We start from the raw sequence: 17,238 nt of genomic DNA, 5'->3' as shown, positions 1-17,238 counted from the left end.
TTCTCTCCCTTGTCAACACTCTTACTACAGCTGATTTGCTTGGCTCAAGAGCTTCTGTGGTAGAGACATTGGAGGCTGCCCCTTGTAGTGCCTGCCGATCAAGGGCTGGAAAGACAGCTGCTGTATGTGTATGTGGTGGGGGGCACGTGTGTGCACGTGTGTCTCCAGGCCCCTCCTCCACACCAACACACACACACCCCAATGCACACACAACAAAGGGGCTCCTGATGCCTGGTCTGCCTTCTTTTCCATGAACCACCCTCTAAGAGCCAAAGAAAAGACTTTCCTAAATGAGCCAATTAAGGATTCTCAATCTGCGGGACAAAAACATTCTATGACACTTCAAAATTTATAAGGAGGTATGTTCTTCTAGGGACAAACTTTCATCTGATTCTCAAAGAAGTCAGCTACTCAAAAAATTACGACCTTTCTCACCCACCCTTGCCCACCTGGAACTACGGGCAAAAGTCCTTTCCCCCTGAATCTGCACAGCGTCTCACACCCCACAGATCTAACACTGACTGTGCCTCCACTTGCAACACACCCCCCTCACCCGCACCTGAAAAGCCTTTTTCCTGCACCTGACACCAGTTTTCTCTAGAATTGTTGATGTCTCCCTCTAGCTCACCTCCCTAAACCCTGCTTTATTCTACCTCCAGGATGTCCTCTTCAGCCAACCCAGGCTCTCACCTCCAAACCCACGCTGAAGTACTGGCCTCCTCCTCAGTCTCCTGTCACCACCCTTCCCACTGGCATGCTGCCAAATTAACTATAACATCAGACAGCTCCTCTCCACAGCTCCCGTGGCCTCATTCCAGTAAGAGCTCACAGTAACCCAGTGCTTATAACGAGGCAGGCACTGTGCTAATCCTGACAACCATCCTATCAGGTAGGTAGAGCATTCGTCTTCCCATTTTTCAGATGTGAAAACTGTGGCTCCAGTGGTTGACTGATTTGGACAAAGTGACACACTCAGGAATAGGGTTGGGGTGTCAACTGGGCAGAGCCTGCCTTCTGAACCACCATGTGATACTGTTCCCTGAGTGTTAACGGCTGGCATAGAGTCCTCCCTGATCTGGCCCCAGCTTCCCCTTCCCCATCTCCTGTTGTTGCCCTCCCAGAATGCTCTGCTGCTGCCCTCTCAGAATGCTCCACTCTAACCACTGGCCTAATAACTGTTTCTCTAACTATCTCTCGTGCCTGGTTTTGCTCACTCACCCGATGCCCTCTGTCTATAGTAACATTATGAAGAGTTTTTCTCTGGAAAAGTAAAAGAATTGAACTGATGATCAGGGAACAATTACATTTGAATGAGAAACCAGACACCATTTCAAGGAAAAGGCTAGATGTGAAATTTCATATATGTTATGCTCTGACATGTTTTTCAAAAATACGCAGAGAAAAGACTGGAAGGAAATAATCACCCAATGATTGTCTATGGGTGCCAGAATTTGGTAATTGCTTTCTTGCTTCTTTACGCTTTATATTCTCCCCAAACTTTCTAAACTAACCTGTATTACCTTTATTATTACCTTTCTCATTAGGAGGAAGGAAGGAAACCATTTCAAGGGACAAGTTAGCTTTGAAATTGGGCATTTGGGAAGGCTATGTCCTATAATCTGAGGGTGAGGAGGGCTGACAGTGGTGTCCTGTCTCTGTGTCCTGCCCAACACTAGGGTGTTGTTCCCTCTGCAGCATCCCAACCAAGCTTCAGTCTCTGACTGACCCCTCCAGCCCACTGCCTCATGATGGGATCCAACTGCTGAAGTCATTCCTTTCTCAACCCAAAAGAGTCCTCTCTGAACTCGGTCTCCAACTGATCCCAGCAACAATGCAAATCATGAGACTTCTGAGGCAGCCCCATTATCCCTGAGGCAGGGAGTGACAAAGAGGAAGAGCTGGAGAGTCAGGCCTCTGTGACATAAATCCCAGCTTGGCCACTTATCAGTCATGGGCTCTTGGGCAAGTCCCTTACATTTTAACCCCAGTTTCCTTGTCTGTAAAGAGGGATGATTACAGAGCCACATCCCAGGACTGCCATGAGGATCAATTAAGATCACATACAAGGAGCTCGGCAGAGTGCCAGGCCCTGAGTGAGCTCACCTAAAGGTTAGCAATCACTGCTGTTCTTACTGTCACCGCTGAAGCAAACCTCCCCACTCCTTCAACAGTTTGACATGTGGCCTAATACTAAGACCCTTGAGGGACTGTGGGGTCCAGTGTTGTCTCTACTCCCCCATGGCCACCTAGTTGTGTCTTTCGGAGTTGAAACACACATACCTGCAAAGTCAGGTCCAAACCCCATTTGCCACTGCAGTTCTGAATTCCCCTGTGCTCATCTAGGTGCTCTAGTTTGGCCTGTGGGGGCCAGCTCTGTGCAGCCCTCCAGGCCCTGTGCCCTACATACCTATCATCTTCTGGAGCAAAGGCGAGTTGCCTTTTCCAAAGAGCACGCAGAGGTCCAGGATCTTTGGGATGTCAAACAAGAAGTTATTGTAGAGGATTTCTCCAAATGCAGAGGGGGAAATGAAGTGATCCTAAGGAACAGTGCAGAGAGAGAGGATGAGAGACCTTCCAAAAGCATACTCTTGGTAAAGTAATAGCAAGCTCACAAGGAACAATGGGGGACTGGCTAATAAATGAAGGTCCATCCATACTGCAGGCATGTCTGAGCCTCATATATTGACCTTAAGCAACAGCTATTCTTCATTTTAATGTAAAAAGAGGCAAAAACACACTATTAAATAGTCGGTTGGGCATTCATTCTAAAATATTTATGGGTTGGGGCGCCTGGCTGGCTCAGACAGTAGAGCATGCAACTCTTGATCTTGGGGTCTTGAGTTCAAGCCCCACATGGGGTGTAGAGCTTACTAAAAAAATAAAATGTTTATAGATAAATTACTATGATGTTTGGAATTGCTTTAAAATACTCCAGGAGGGGCGCCTGGGTGGCTCAGTGGGTTAAAGCCTCTGCCTTCGGCTCAGGTCATAGTCCTGCGGTCTCGGGATCAAGCTCCGCATCGGGCTCTCTGCTCAGTGGGGAGCCTGTTTCCCCCTCTCTCTCTGCCTGCCTCTCTGCCTACTTGTGATCTCTCTCTCTCTCTGTGTCAAATAAATAAATAAAATCTTTAAAATATATAAATATAAAATAAAATACTCCAGGAAAGGGGTGCCTAGGTGGCTCAGTCAGTTAAGCATCTACTGTTGATTTTGGCTCAGGTCATGATCTCAGGGTGGTGAGACTGAGCCCTGTGTTAGGCTCTGTGCTGGGTGTTGAATCTGCTTAAGATTCTCTCTCTCCCTCTGCCCTTCAACAACCCCGCTCCTGCACTCTCAAGCTCTCTCTCTCTCTCCTTCAAAAAAAAACAAAAAATAAAAAACAACAAAAAAACATTCCAGGAAAAAAAAAAACCCTCAGGGGAAGAAAGAAAATAAAAGTGGCAAAATACTGACAATTGTTGAAGCTGGGTGATAGGTAGGTACATGGGGTTCATTATGCCTTTGCATATATTTGTAAGTTTCCATACTACAAAAAGTTTTGGGGGAAAAAAAAGGCAAGATCTTATCGTAAAAATAAATATGGACTCATACACACACAAGCATATTGAAAGGAAAATAATTCCCTGAAGGAACACGCACCATAATGGTGGTTATTTTTGGGGAAAGGGATTTTCTGGTGACTTTCACTACCTACAAAATATTTCTACAATGTTTGAGTTGTTTAGAGAGTGCGTTATTTTTAAAACTGGGGGGAGAAAAGTAAAGGTTTTTAAAAAGTACATAAAAGTTCCTTTAACAGATCAGAATTAATGTTTTCACCCTCTGACGCATGAAAAATGGCACAGTCACACGTCAACTGGCAAAGGGCCCTCAGCTCCCATTGATGAAAACACCGGATGTAACACAGACCCAGTGAATTCACAGATAAGGGGGGTGGCCACAGATTTCTTCCCTAAAGGTGGGAATGAAGGCGGAGGGGAGACGAAGAGGAAACTCGATACTTCCAGAGCCTTCCAGAGCCTTCCTTCCCAGGGGCAGGAGAGTCTGGCACAGAGGTGCTGGGTATCAGGCGGCACCCTGTCGTGGGGCCAGGGGCTTACTTTGGATTCCTTGTGAGTGGACATGCGGAGGAAAGTGAGGAAAACACTTCGATGGAGGCGTTTCTGCATGTCAACAACCTCAGGGGCCGGGGCCACCCACTCATCGAACTTTCGGGGGACATAGCGCAGATAGGAGTCCAGGCACTTCTGCAGGGTTTCATCGAAGATAACCTGTGCCAGACACAGATCAGAGCGAGGATTTGTCACTGAGGCGCAAGAGCTTGTGGGTGGACTGTGCAGGGGCTCATGGGCCTACCAGCCCTGGCCTAAGGCAAACACTCCAACCCCGAGGGACTAAGGACATACGAATGAGCCGAGGGCTAAACACAAGTTTCTAAAAATGACATGTGGGAAGGCATTGTGTAAACATCGTTAAGATTGTGATACAAGACAGAGCAATCCAAACCACAATTTGCTGTTAAGGATCCAGTGTAAGAAGTAGGGAAAAAAGCATCTCCTAGGGGGGAGAAAAACAACAACAGCAACCAACCAACGGCATGTCATGTGCTTTGTCTTAGTGTTAATTTTGATAGAATGTTACCTGGCACCAGAATTTATCGTGAGGCAAGGCCAGGAGCCAGTCGAGGTCATTGGCTACGAAGGTGGCGCGTTCCAGGTACTCCTCCACTAGGGCGGGAATGTTGTCTTTAGGGGGCGGTTTGTATAACACAAAATACCGGTCTGCCTTCTGCTCGGGGTGCTACGGATCCAAAAACCACGTGTTAACGTGGCAGAGGTTAGTCAGCGAGGGCCCATTTGCCAACCCACAGCAATGACAACACTTGGCTGTTCCAACCGGTGACCCTCCAAGGAGTTTTTAAGCATAAAGAACCAAGTGTCTTTAACAAAGGGGGCTTGGTTGCACCCAGGGAACACTAGGCAGGCATTAAAAGCCATGTGTTTTGGAGGATATTTTAATGCCATGGGGAAAGGTCAAGGCAAGAGAAAGCAGGGATATAAACCTATTTAATAAAACCAGTTGGGGATTTTTAAAGAAGTATATATTTTTAACACAGATTAAAAAAAAAAAAAACAAAAAAACCAACCCGTGCGGGGTGGGGCGCTCAAGATACCAAAGCTAATAGTGGTTATCTTTGGTGGGGGGGGATTATGACTATATTATGACTGGAATACATTTTCCAGTTTAAAAAACACACGTATTATTTTTTAAGTTATTTTACAATTCTACAAGGAAGGCATGCATATCTTTTCTTTCAAAACTTACAACCCTGTAGAGAAGATGAGATTCCTGGGGCCACACTCCCAGTCCCCACATCCTCCCAGGAGTGACCACTCAGCATCAGGTGAGTGTCCTTGCAAACCTTTTCTAGGCTTTTACGGGAAAAATATACCCATAGAAGGTATGTTAGATCTGTTTTCCTCTTTCTTATATAAATAGTACCATACTGTATGTATCATTCTATATCCTTCTTAGAATCAGGAAAAAAAAAAACTTGATAACTTTTCTCTTTTAAAGAAAAGAATGCTAATCAAGTAATTGCAGGTCTCAGCTTAGAATCACAAGTTCTCTCTACCAACCCTTACCTTGCCATGAACAAACCTTACTTTGTTCACCATTAAGAAGAGATGATGAGCTCAGTTTTCTCCTCTGACTACATTAGGGCTGCTTTCTCCGGGGGAAGTGGAAAGAGGAGGAAGGCCGGGCAAGGTCTCAGTGGTTATCAACCACAATCCACCTACTTCCAGGTCTGTCAGTCCAGGGGGACAGGAAAATCATGATGGATTGGTCAGTTTCCTCGAGAACCCCCTATGCCTCACTACAGCCTGATGAGAGTTTTCAAACTGTGGAGTCTTTGGGTTCCACAAGGATTCCTTGGTGGGGGGGATCCCTATCAGGTGAGTCTTCAGGATCCCGCCCCTGTGGGAATCAGAATTTATATAGTGGGCTTCCAGGGACAAGCTTTTTGAAAAAGGGACTCCTGCCGATTGAAACAAGTTCAAAACTACTCTCCTGGACCTAAATTATCTCCTTGGTTTCCGAGCTCCTCCCCTCGTCTTTCTGTCGACACCTCATCTCTTAGGTTACTTCTCAGTCAGGGCTCCTCATCACCCCCTACTCCTCTGACAGACAGACAGATAGACACCTCCGACCCGAGATTCTATGGTCCTTGCATTCCTACAAACATTTACTGGCACAACATTGGGCCAGGTATGGCAAGGCACATGAAGAAAACGTCAACATGCTCACGGAGCCTATGCTCCAGAGAGGAGATGCACATCTAAGCCAGCAAGTGGGCACAAAACAGAGAAAGTAACAGCCCAAACCTGGCAGAGGGACCATGGAGGGCGGGGAGGCAAAGGTGATTATCTGCACCCAGAGGACAAGGGAGGACTTCCCAGAGCAAGCAGCATCTAAGCTGGGTTTTGGGAAATGAGAAGGATTTTTTTTTGATGGAAGAAATGGTACATTATGGAGGCATAAAAATGGGCCGAGAACCAAAAAAAGGGGCCAGGATTGCACTGGGTGGTGGGAAACAGATGTGGAGGGAGAGAACACTGGAATGGTGAAAATAAAGGCCGCCACTTGACAAGACCTGCTCTGTGCTGGCTGCTGGGTGCGAATGCCCCACAGGCTAGTTCTTTTTCATTAATAATTATTTAAAAGGGAGATAGTATTCTCCCCATTTTACAGAGGAGGAAACAATCAGTAAGGGGCAGGAATTTTGCTAAGGTCACAGGGCTAAGGAGGCCACTGAGGCAGGATTTAAACCAAAGCTTGTGCTGCAGACCTTTTCAATGACCCACAGTACCCACGTGCTCTCCTGGTCCTGCTGCTTGGCCTTCTGATCCCAGCTCTGACCTCACCTACTCTAGGAAGTCTTCCCAGGTCCCAACCCTGACCAGGCGGGGTGTGCACTTGGACTCCCCCAATCACGGCAACTGTCGAACTGCATCAAAAGTACTTTCAGGGGCACCTGGGTGGCTCAGTGGGTTAAGCCTCCGCCTTCATTCAGCTCAAGTCATGATCTCAGGGTCCTGGGATCGAGCCCCATATCGGGCTCTCTGCTCAGTGGGGAGCCTGCTTCACCTTCTCTCTCTGCCTGCCTCTCTGCCTACTTGTGATCTCTTTATGTCAAATAAATAAATAAAAATCTTTAAAAAAAAAAAAAGTACTTTCAGATCAGTGGGTGCTGTCCATGGGGACAGAAGAAAGGTTGGGTCACTGAAGGGCACAAGGAACCTTTCTGGGAGGGGTAGAAATGTTCATTACCTTGACTATGATGAACGTACCCTGGGTGCATACTAGTGTCAACACCAGCCAAATTGTATACTTTCAGTATGTGCAGTTGGACTGTCTTTCAGTCATGCCCCCATCAAGTTATATGAAAAGGAAGGGCCTGCCTTCTCTGTCTCCCCTCCTAGCCTATAGGTCTGCAGAAGCAGTCTGGGCTTTGCTCACCACAGCATTCCCAGTCCCTGGATGAGTGTCTGGCATGGAGCAGACTCTCCATCTACATTTGCTGGCTGGACAAAGCATCAATGCGGGTAAAGAAGGACCAGATCCCACCAAGTTCTCTGAAGGACCTTGAATGCCAAAGTCAAGAGCAGGGACTTAATTTAGTAGGTAGCAGGAGCCGTGGGGAGATGTCAGGGCAGAGACTAGCAGGCCCAGCTGTATCTTCCATCCTTCGAGCTTGGCTCAGGTCCTACTTGCTCTGTGAAGCTTTCTGGACATTCTCTGCCCATCAAACTTCTGTTCTGCCGATCTTGATAAGAAACCATTTCGCCCTGTTCTCTGCCTGTTCCATGTTCCACTTACATGAGTCTTGTCCTCCCCAAGAGCTCATTCACTCATTGTGGCTCAAAACTTTATTTCTTTTGGGTTTTCAATAGCACTAATTGTGAGCTGTGCACAGTAGCTACTCAATAAACATTAGCTCCACCTATCACTCTGCAAAGGCAACATAGTGCTCTCCCTTGGCTAGAGATCTCCTTGTCTTAAGTTGGGACTAACGAGACAAATATAGAGTGAGTACAGATCTCTTCCACAAGACCACTCCTTCATCAGGCAGCTGTCTCCCTCAGCTCATCTTTTTCCCACCCTATTCCCCATTCGAACCTTCTGCCACTGTCCCTGCTACCATCACGGTCACTGAGTGCTTACAATGTTCTAGTTATGTGGTTAAGCATGTGTGAGATTTAACACAAAGCTTGTGCTCCAACTGAATGATACTGCTTCCACCCCAAGGAAGTGGCGGTTGGGGAGGAGTCGGGCTCTCAGGACTCTGGGATGGTATACTTGGGTCCTCCTGCCAGCTTCATCCTTCTCCCATTGTTCTCATGGCTACTGATTATTCCCCCTTCGATACCCAGTCCGGGGTCCCTCCCCTCCTTCATGAAGCCTTCCCTAGCTGCACATGCCCTCCCACCAGCCCCAAGGTATCCCTGCCCCACACACCCCATTCAGTCTGGATCAGTGGCCTGGGCTCTGCATTCAAGTAGCCACTTCTAACACCACCTTGATCACACCGTAGAGAAACTACTGGTCTGCTTTTCTCTTCACTGCTGGTCTTCTCATAGACTCCTCAAAGGCAGGAACCATGTCTTTTTTCTCTGTAGCTCCAGGATGTGGCACAAGGGCTGGCTGGAGTCCTTGACTCATTTACTGAATGCTTCCTGAAAGAAAAGCACCTGGTACCCGGGAAACCAGAATGAAGAGAAGGGACCAGGATCCTGTTCTCGTGAAGCCCACAGCCTAGCAACCCGGGCATTAAGTACACAGGGAAGGACTGAGGTGGAAAATCAGAGTTTCTGTGTTAATGGAACTGTTCCCTATCAGTGCTGGCAAATACAGTAGGCACTCACCATGTGGACTATTTTAATTCAAAATAACTAAAATTAAATATAAAATGTAGCTCCTCAAACTGTCTACATCTCAAGTGTGTAACCCCTATTTGTGGCAAATGACTACTGCACTAGGTGGCTACCATGCTGAGCAGAACGGATCTGGATATTCTGATAAATACCTTCTCACATAAAAAGGTTATAAAAAAGAAATGGCAGGCTTTACAGCAGAAAGATTAAGGGTATGAGATCCAGAGTCAGTCTAGCTGGCTTCCCATCCCCGCTCCCTTAATTTCCTAGTTCTGTGACCTTGAACTCTCAGTTTCCTCATCTGTAAAGTGGGGACAATCAAAATACCTCCTCGTGGGGCTTAAAAGAGATAATCCAGGTGAAGTGTTTAGAAGATTTGGCCCAGAGCAAGTGCTCTATAAACATTAAGTCCTATTATCAGAGAGGAGTTAGGAAGTAATAAGAAGCCATCCAGAGAGCAGGAAACCCAACACCAAGCTCTTGTTTCCCACGACTTTACTCAAGCCCCCCTAGAAAATACTTCCTCCCACCTTGCTCAAGTAAGCTCATATTCTTGGGAAAAAGTTAAGTGGGTGTGGGGACTCTGGTCCCCACGTCTGTCTCCTTCAGCAGTCTGGCACCTCTCCGCAGCCCTAATCTCACCCTGCAGCTGGTAATCAGCACGCTCACAGCCTCCTTATTTTTCAGTCTCCCAAGCCCTTCAGAGTCGGTATGTGGCAGGTGGCGCTTCGTGGCCCTGTGCGATAAAAGACAGCCTGACCTCTGAAACTGGTGTTCCCCCCTGAAGTGTGGATAGCAGGTGAGATAGCTCTGAAACAAGGCCTACTTGAAACCTGAACGCTTCCCGCAGGGTCAAATCTCCAAACCCGGCTTTGGGCTGGATCCTTTTCTAGGCCAGCTCAGGTTGAGCCACAATTGCCATCAGACTCTGATTCAAAATGAAATGCTTTGGGGGCAAGGTGTGGGGTGGCAACATGGAAAACAGGACTCAAATTCAAGCTGCTGCTCTCAGAAAGGAAACTTCTGCACTGGGTCTGGGAGGACCTAGTAGTGTCCCAGCTACTGAATTGCTGACTGTGGCCCTCGGGTCATTCTTGGAACAGATAAAGGAGGAATTTGCTTTTTGCTTCTGAAATTGCAAGAACGATAGTATCAGGCTGAACAGCCTCAAGGTCCCGGCTCACCAGCGCTGGGGAAGTCCTCAGTTTTCCTGTCTTCAGGTCCGTGTGGGTGATCTGAAGTTGGTCCAAGGGCAGAGCTGGCATTGTGCTGCGTGACCCTCCTGAAAGGAATATGGATGGGAAGAAGAGAGCAGACACATAGGCTCCTGGTGGCAGGGGCCTGCCCTGGAACTGATCCCAGAGCCAGGAGAGAAGCTTCACCCTCTGGCCTCAGGAGGCTCCTGACTTGAGCCTTGAAGGCCCGGAGCCTGCACCTACTAGTCCAGATGGTGCTGACTTTTCTGCCTAAAGCAAGAGCTCTCAGCTGAGGAGGAAAACACTCACCAGGTGACTCCTGAAATACTCCCGCCCTCTTTGTGAAGTAGTGGCTAAGCGGACCTAGGTTATTTTTATTATGGCTCCAGCTCTGTGCCCTCCTTGGCCTGTGAGCTCTGTGAAGACAATGCCTGGTCTCTCCTCTTATCTTTTCTGTGACCAGCACAGGCCTGGTACAGAGTCGGCCTCATCAACTGTTTGATGAGTGACTGAATATAAGGACACTTTTCTTATAATTCTAAGTAGATCTGCAGTCTTTTCAGGGATGGAGGAATGGGCTTTTCCTCACTTTTTTTTTTTTAAGATTTTATTTATTTATTTGACAGAGAGATAGAGAGCACAAGTAGGCAGAGCAGCAGGCAGAGGGAGAGGGAGAAGCCGACTCTCCACTGAGCAAGGAGCCTGATTCGGGGCTTGATCCCAGGACCCTGGGATCACGACCTGAGCCAAAGGCAGCTGCTTAATCGACTGAGCCACCCAGGTGCCCCGCCATTCCTTACTTGTAGGGGGTTTTAAGATTTTACAATCTCCCTAGGCTTCAGGGAAGAAGGACGTGGATGAACAGAAGGACCAGAGAGGATGAAAGAATTCACAGAAAACAGCCAGTGTGAGCTCTTTTCTGCAGAGGCCCAAATGCACCTCCAAGTCAGTGAGTGGCAGATGCCACGTCTCTTGTCTTCCCATCCAATGTTCTTTCCACAATGCTACTCGGCCTGCCCACAGAAAGGGACACACATATTGGCTGGATCACAGAGTGAAAGTGAATCAGGCCCCTTAGAAGACATGCCAATACGAGGCCAGCACAGTATCAGTGACAACACAAAGACATAGTGAGGCTGGGATGAGGAAACCATCCATCACCTCCTGAGAACCTCACAGATGAGCTGAGGAGGCACGGTCAGCCACTGAGTTATGGGATGTCCCATATCTTGGATATCAGGCCAGGCCCTGGTGTTATGAAAACAGAGCGATAGGGCAGGGTCTCTGCCCCACAGGAGCTTACAACCCAATAATTATGATAATGGCAGTAGTAGCAACACACTTATAACATGTGCTAGTGCTGTCCCTAGGGCTTTTCTCAGCATTAACTTGCTATGCATATATTAATGCTCAGAACAACTCTAAGGTTGTTCTGAGGTTAGGTCTATTTTTATCTTCATTTTATCAGTGAGGAAATAAGAGATGCGGAGAAGATAAGAAACTTGCCCTCGGACTTAGTTCATAGTTGGTGAAGCTGGCCAGCTCTTAACCATTTCCTGTATTGAGTCTAGTGTACTTGAGCTTGTAGGGAGTGTTGTTGTCAGGAAAGTATTTCTGGGGAGCCTAAATGATCGGGAGAGCCTGCCTTGAGCCTTGGTAGTGGAGGTTAGCCAGGAAGGAGGGTGCTGCAGCAGAGGACAGAGCAGGAGCAAAGGTAAGGAGGTTGGAAGCAGCTTGGTACAAAAGGAACCTTAGTTCATGGGCTGTTTAAAAGATTGTGAAGATATCCATTCTAGAAGGATGTAAAAGAGACAGAACCACTCTGTCTAATCCTCAATGCCTGTTCCAACTCTAGGATCTCCGTGGGTCAGCCACGAGGTCCCTGTACATGTGAGGTAGCCTGCCAAAAATTATAAGGTGTGAAGTAATGAATGGGACTTGGGTGACTTTTCACCTTTCAGCTTTCCAGAACATAGATAACAGACACATGTTGCACAGATGTTAGTTTGAATCAAGTTATGATTGTACTAGCATCTCACAACAACCTAGCTACAGACAACAGGGATTATTGATGCTGAGAGGTCCAAAGAGGGACAGACACGTTAGTGACCGAGTTGAAATTGAAGCCCAGCCCGTCTGCTTTGACACCTGGATCTCTTGTGCTCAACAGACTAAAAATACTTCTTTCCTAACCTCCCAGTGATGCTGGGAGGGCAGCTGGGAACACCAGGGGGTCTGCTCACCAGTCCAGAAGTCTAAATGACTCACAGGCCCAGTTCTTTCCATGTTCACCTGCCAAAGAGGGTTGTGGGAGTGTCCAGTGTAGGGACCTAGATTGGGGAAAGAGCCATAGTAGGTGGTGCCTCTTCAAACTTTTAACTTCCAGGCCCCAGAGGCCAGGCCTAAACAGGTAGAGACAGCACCTGATTTCAGAAGAAATCCACTCCTACAAGCCAGTGCTTGCAAAGGTGGTTCCGACTCAGGCTGGCATGATGGTTAAAAGAGAGCTTTATAGTTCTGCAGCCTGGATTCACATCCCAGCTCCACCTTTTCCTACCCATCTTTGAGACCTGGAGACAGTTCCTTAAACTCTCTAAGCCTTGTTTTCCTCATCTATAAAACTGAGACGTGAGAAGTAATCAATGCTAAGTGTTCAACACAGTAGTTGGCACATAATAAGCACTCAATAAAGTTTACTTGTGATTGCAAATCCCAACCATAGGCAGAACACTTTGGACTTCCTCATTTACTCAGCAAAGGCTGACTGAATACATTCTGGGTCCTGGGCATGTAAATGACTGTCATTCAGTATGATCAGAGCTGTAACAGGGAATTTTCAAAACAAGCACAACAGAGAAAGGGAGGATGTCTCTGAGAAGATGACCCACAACCTGATTGCTGAAGGATAGGAGGAAAAGATGGGGAGGAAGGGCATTCAAAGCAAAGAGCAAGTGGGAACACAGGCTCAGAACCAGTGGCTTTGAAGGAAGAGGGAGACATCTAGTATGGCTAAAAACACAAGGTCAGGTAGGGGGGATGATGGAAGTTGAGAGAGGAGGTTGGATAGGAAAGATGAAGCCATTTTAAAAAGAACATCCAGGGACGCCTGGGTGGCTCAGTTGGTTGGACGACTGCCTTCGGCTCAGGTCATGATCCCGGGGTCCCAGGATCGAGTCCCACATCGGGCTCCCAGCTCCATGGGGAGTCTGCTTCTCCCTCTGACCTTCTCCTCGCTCATGCTCTTTCTCACCGTCTCCCTCTCAAATAAATAAATAAAATCTTTAAAAAAAAAAAAAAAAGAACATCCAGTGTGATGTTAAAGATTTTGGTCTTTCATCTAAAGGCAATGAGGAGTCATTTAAGTAGAAAAGAGATATAATCAGAAAGAAAAGACAACAACTCAGTGGCAGAGACACTGCCTATGAACCACTGGAGAGCAAAGACCATGTTAATAATTTCACACAGCCATTCAAAAAGGTTTTTGAGCACCTACTATGTACCAGGCACTGAAGCCTGGAGAATACCAAGATGGGCAAATAACAGATTTGGTCCTGCCCTTCACAGAGCTTACAGTCTTTACGGGAAAGACAGATATGAATCAAATAGAATACCATGGTGTATGCTATGTAGATCAGGTACATGGGGTTGTGACAGCATTTAACAGAGAGAACAGATTTGAGGGAGGGAGCATGTCAAGGAAGATCTGAATTTTCATCTAAAGTACGGGTAGAGGGGCGTCTGGGTGGCTCAGTGGGTTAAAGCCTCTGCTTTCGGCTCAGGTCGTGATCCCAGGGTCCTGGGATCGAGCCCCGCATTGGGCTCTCTGCTCAGCAGGGAGCCTGCTTCCTCCTCTCTCTCTCTGCCTGCCTCTCTGCCTACTTGTGATCTCTGTCTGTCAAATGAAATGAATAAAATCTTTAAAAAAAAAATAAAGTACGGGTAGAAATTAACTAGGCAAAGATGAGACTCTAAGTTCCAAAAGGTAAAGGACATTGATCACGATGACATCTATGTCCACCATTGCATCTTTCATGCCAAGCAGAAGTCAAAACTTAGAAAAGGGCTTTCTTTAGAAGGAGAGCTTGGTGCAAGCAAGGATGCCTGGGAACATTTCCAGGGCCATTACTGCCTCACTTTCTCTAACTGTCATCACCTTTCTGGTCTCAATTCAATATTACTTTCCTCAAAGGCCTTCCCAGACTCCCCAGTCTAAAGTATTCACTCCACAGTTATTGTCATATCTTTAATTATATTGTGCCTTTATTTGTCGTTAACGGTCTCCTCCCACTGGACTGTATGCTCCAAGAAGGAGGGTACCTTATCTGTCTGGCTGTTTGTATCCCCAGTGCCTAGATCTGTGGCTGACACGTAGGAGGCGATGGACCTGTGTTTGTTTAACGAATGAATGAACACCAAGGAAACTGAAACCCGGAGGGCCGGTAAGAGGATTGTGACTCGTCCAAGGTCACTCTGGGGTTGAACCTCGAACCCGAGACTCCCGGCTCTAGCGGCCTGGCCTCAGGAGCGACTAACAACTCCTCCGACATCATCAGTCTCGGCCCCGCCAAGCAGGCGAGGAGGACCGTGGCCGCCGGGGGCATGGCCACGGCTCGTCCCAGGCCCGATGCCACCTATTCGGCAGGGCCCAGCCGCGCACTCACCTCGGCGGCTCCACTACCGGCGCTGTGCCGCCGCCACCGCCACCGCCGCCGCCGCCGCCGCTGCCGCGGTCCACGGTGACAGCTCCCAGTGTGCTGGCACTTCCGGGGTCAAAGGGCGATTCCGCAGGCGCAGACAGGAAGCCCCGACCGGCCCCGCCCCCGGTGCTAACAGCCGCCAGGAAGCCGGGCCCGTGGCCACGCCCCCAGCCTAAAGACTTCGCCCGCACCGGGAACAGGCTGGACGGTAACCACGCCCCCTTCCCCATCCTATCTTCCAAGAGATTCCACCTCTTGGAAAATCCAAGTATTGTACCTGGTCTCTCAGTATCTCAGGCTTTCATTTCCTTCCTAACCTTCTCAATCATCGTTTTACACATTTCATCCAAAAGAGTAGTTTTAATAAGTCAGAAGCATGAACATGATGTTGAGCAAAAGAAAGGAAAGTAGTACAGATTGCAATTTTGTTTGCAGGAAATTCTAGAACCCGCAAGACTAGTGAGCGGTTATGGGATTAGAATGGTGATTACCTCTGGGGCTGGTGACTGGAAGGGGCCACAAGTGAGGCTGGGACATTGCATGTCTTCATCTTTGGGTAGCTACATAGATGTGTTCAACTTGGAAAAGTCATCAAATTGTACAACTATGAGTTGTGCACATTTGTGTGTGTATGCAGTACAAATAGGTTTTGTTTTGGTTTTGGGTTTTTTTGTTGTTGTTTTTTGTTTTAAATCAAGAAGGCTGTGCTATAGCTATCTTTTTTTTTTTTTTTTTAAAGATTTTATTCATTTGACAGACACAGAAAAAGAGAGCACAAGTAGGGGGAGCGGCACGTAGAAGGAGAAGCAGGCTCCGGGCTCAGCTGTGGAGGCTGAGCCCCCATGTGGTATAGCTATCTTAAAAGCAAAATGCAAATTTTTCACAGAATGTCTTAGGTGGTATAAGGTTGGTATTCCCAAGTCCCTCTGTGCATCGAAATCATCGCAGAAAGCTAGTTAAAAATACACAACCCTGGCTTTCTCTCTGTGCCTAGCACACAGTAAGGATTCAAAAACCACCACTGCCAGGGTACTGGAGTGGCTCAGTTGGTTAAGCATCTGCCTTCTGGTCAAGTCATAATCTCAGGGTCCTGGGATTATGTTCAGTGGAGAGTCTGCTTCTCCCTCTCCCTCTGCCTCTCCCCCCACTCGTGTGTATGTGTGTTGCACGTGTGCACATGCACTGTCTCTCTCTCTCTCTCCCTCTCTCAAATAAATAAATAAAATCTTAAAAAAAAAAGAAAGGGCGCCTGGGTGGCTCAGTGGATTAAAGCCTCCGCTTTCGGCTCAGGTCATGATCCCAGGGTCCTGGAATCGAGCCCCGCATCGCATCGGGCTCTCTGCTCAGCAGGGAGCCTGCTTCTTCCTCTCTCTGCCTGCCTCTCTGCCTACTTGTGATCTCTGTCTGTCAAATAAATAAATAAATAAATAATCTAAAGAAAAGAAAGAAAGAAAGAAAAGAAACCCAGAAGGGTACCTGGGTGACTCAGTTGATTAAGCATCTGCCTTCTGCTCAGGTCATGATCCCAGGGTCCTGGGATCAAGCCCCACATTCCAGCTCCTTGCCCAGTGGAGAGCCTGCTTCTCCCTCTCCCTCTGCCTGCTGCTCCCCTTGCTTGTGCTCTCTCTCTCTATCAAATAAATACATAAAATCTTTAAAAAAAAAGAGAGAGAGAGAGAGAGAGAGAGAGAGAGAATTACAAGGGATGCCTGGCTGGCTCAGTTGGTAGAGCATGTGACTCTTGATTTTGGGGTTGTAAGTTTGAGGCCCATGTTGGGTATAAAGATTACTTAAAAATAAAATCTTAAAAAAAAAGAATTGTAAGTGATAAAAACTATTGTACCATTTTATAGAGGGGGTTAGAGATTAAAACAGGGTCACAAAGCTTGTAAGTTGATGGACTGGGGATTTGAACCCAGCTTTGTCTAGCTCCAGAGCTTGCCCTCATAAGCTCGGTACCAAGGACTTGCCCAAGTTACGTGAAACAAGTTTGGGGATCTCAGGTCCAGGAAGAATTCTGTGACCAAATGCTGCAGACTGAGTCCAAAGAGTGGGTGTGTCCCTTAATTGCTGTCATTTTTCAAACAAGGCTGACCATCTACTAACATGGAAATGTCACCAGCCTGACCTAGGAACTCAGGAAATTTCTAGTAGAAGGGCCTGTGTCACTGTCCATCTTACCTTTTAGGAGCTAAACTCCTAGCTTCTTCTGCATGACTGCCTTACTTTTTAGAAACAAACTAACAAACTGCCAGAACAGAAAAAGAAACATTTGAGGAAGGTGCCTGCAGTGATGAATCAGAAAGTGCCAGAAGTGACCAACAGTGTGAGGGACAAACAGAGTGACCTCAGCCTCCTTGTAATGTTGAAATCCCCTTCTGAGTATTCATCCCAAGCCCTAATCAAAGG

At 47.4% G+C, this 17,238-nt stretch overlaps 1 protein-coding gene across 13 annotated transcripts in view; it reads right to left on the bottom strand.

Annotated features, from left to right (window-relative positions):
- ASCC2 (activating signal cointegrator 1 complex subunit 2) overlaps positions 1-14,916 on the bottom strand; it is a 42,528-nt gene extending 27,612 nt beyond the window's left edge. For 7 of the 13 annotated variants that reach the window (XM_047697143.1, XM_047697147.1, XM_047697145.1 and 4 more), the window contains exons 1-5: positions 14,794-14,916; positions 10,121-10,218; positions 4,642-4,800; positions 4,101-4,271; positions 2,408-2,537 (exon numbers count right to left, since the gene is read on the bottom strand). In XM_047697143.1, the coding sequence (XP_047553099.1) occupies positions 2,408-2,537; positions 4,101-4,271; positions 4,642-4,800; positions 10,121-10,201 (541 nt within the window). In that variant the 5' untranslated portion in view covers positions 10,202-10,218; positions 14,794-14,916. Of the gene's footprint in view, positions 1-2,407; positions 2,538-4,100; positions 4,272-4,641; positions 4,801-8,580; positions 8,739-10,120; positions 10,219-14,793 lie in introns of those variants that run through there. The other 6 variants (XM_047697152.1, XM_047697154.1, XM_047697156.1 and 3 more) reach the window with 4 other exon arrangements.
- Positions 14,917-17,238: the final 2,322 nt, after the last annotated feature.

The sequence above is a fragment of the Lutra lutra genome, chromosome 12, assembly GCF_902655055.1.
Source record: "Lutra lutra chromosome 12, mLutLut1.2, whole genome shotgun sequence".
Lineage (NCBI taxonomy): Eukaryota > Metazoa > Chordata > Mammalia > Carnivora > Mustelidae > Lutra > Lutra lutra.
Note: the sequence above shows the minus strand (reverse complement) of the source record. Positions and strands in the feature narration are given on the sequence as shown.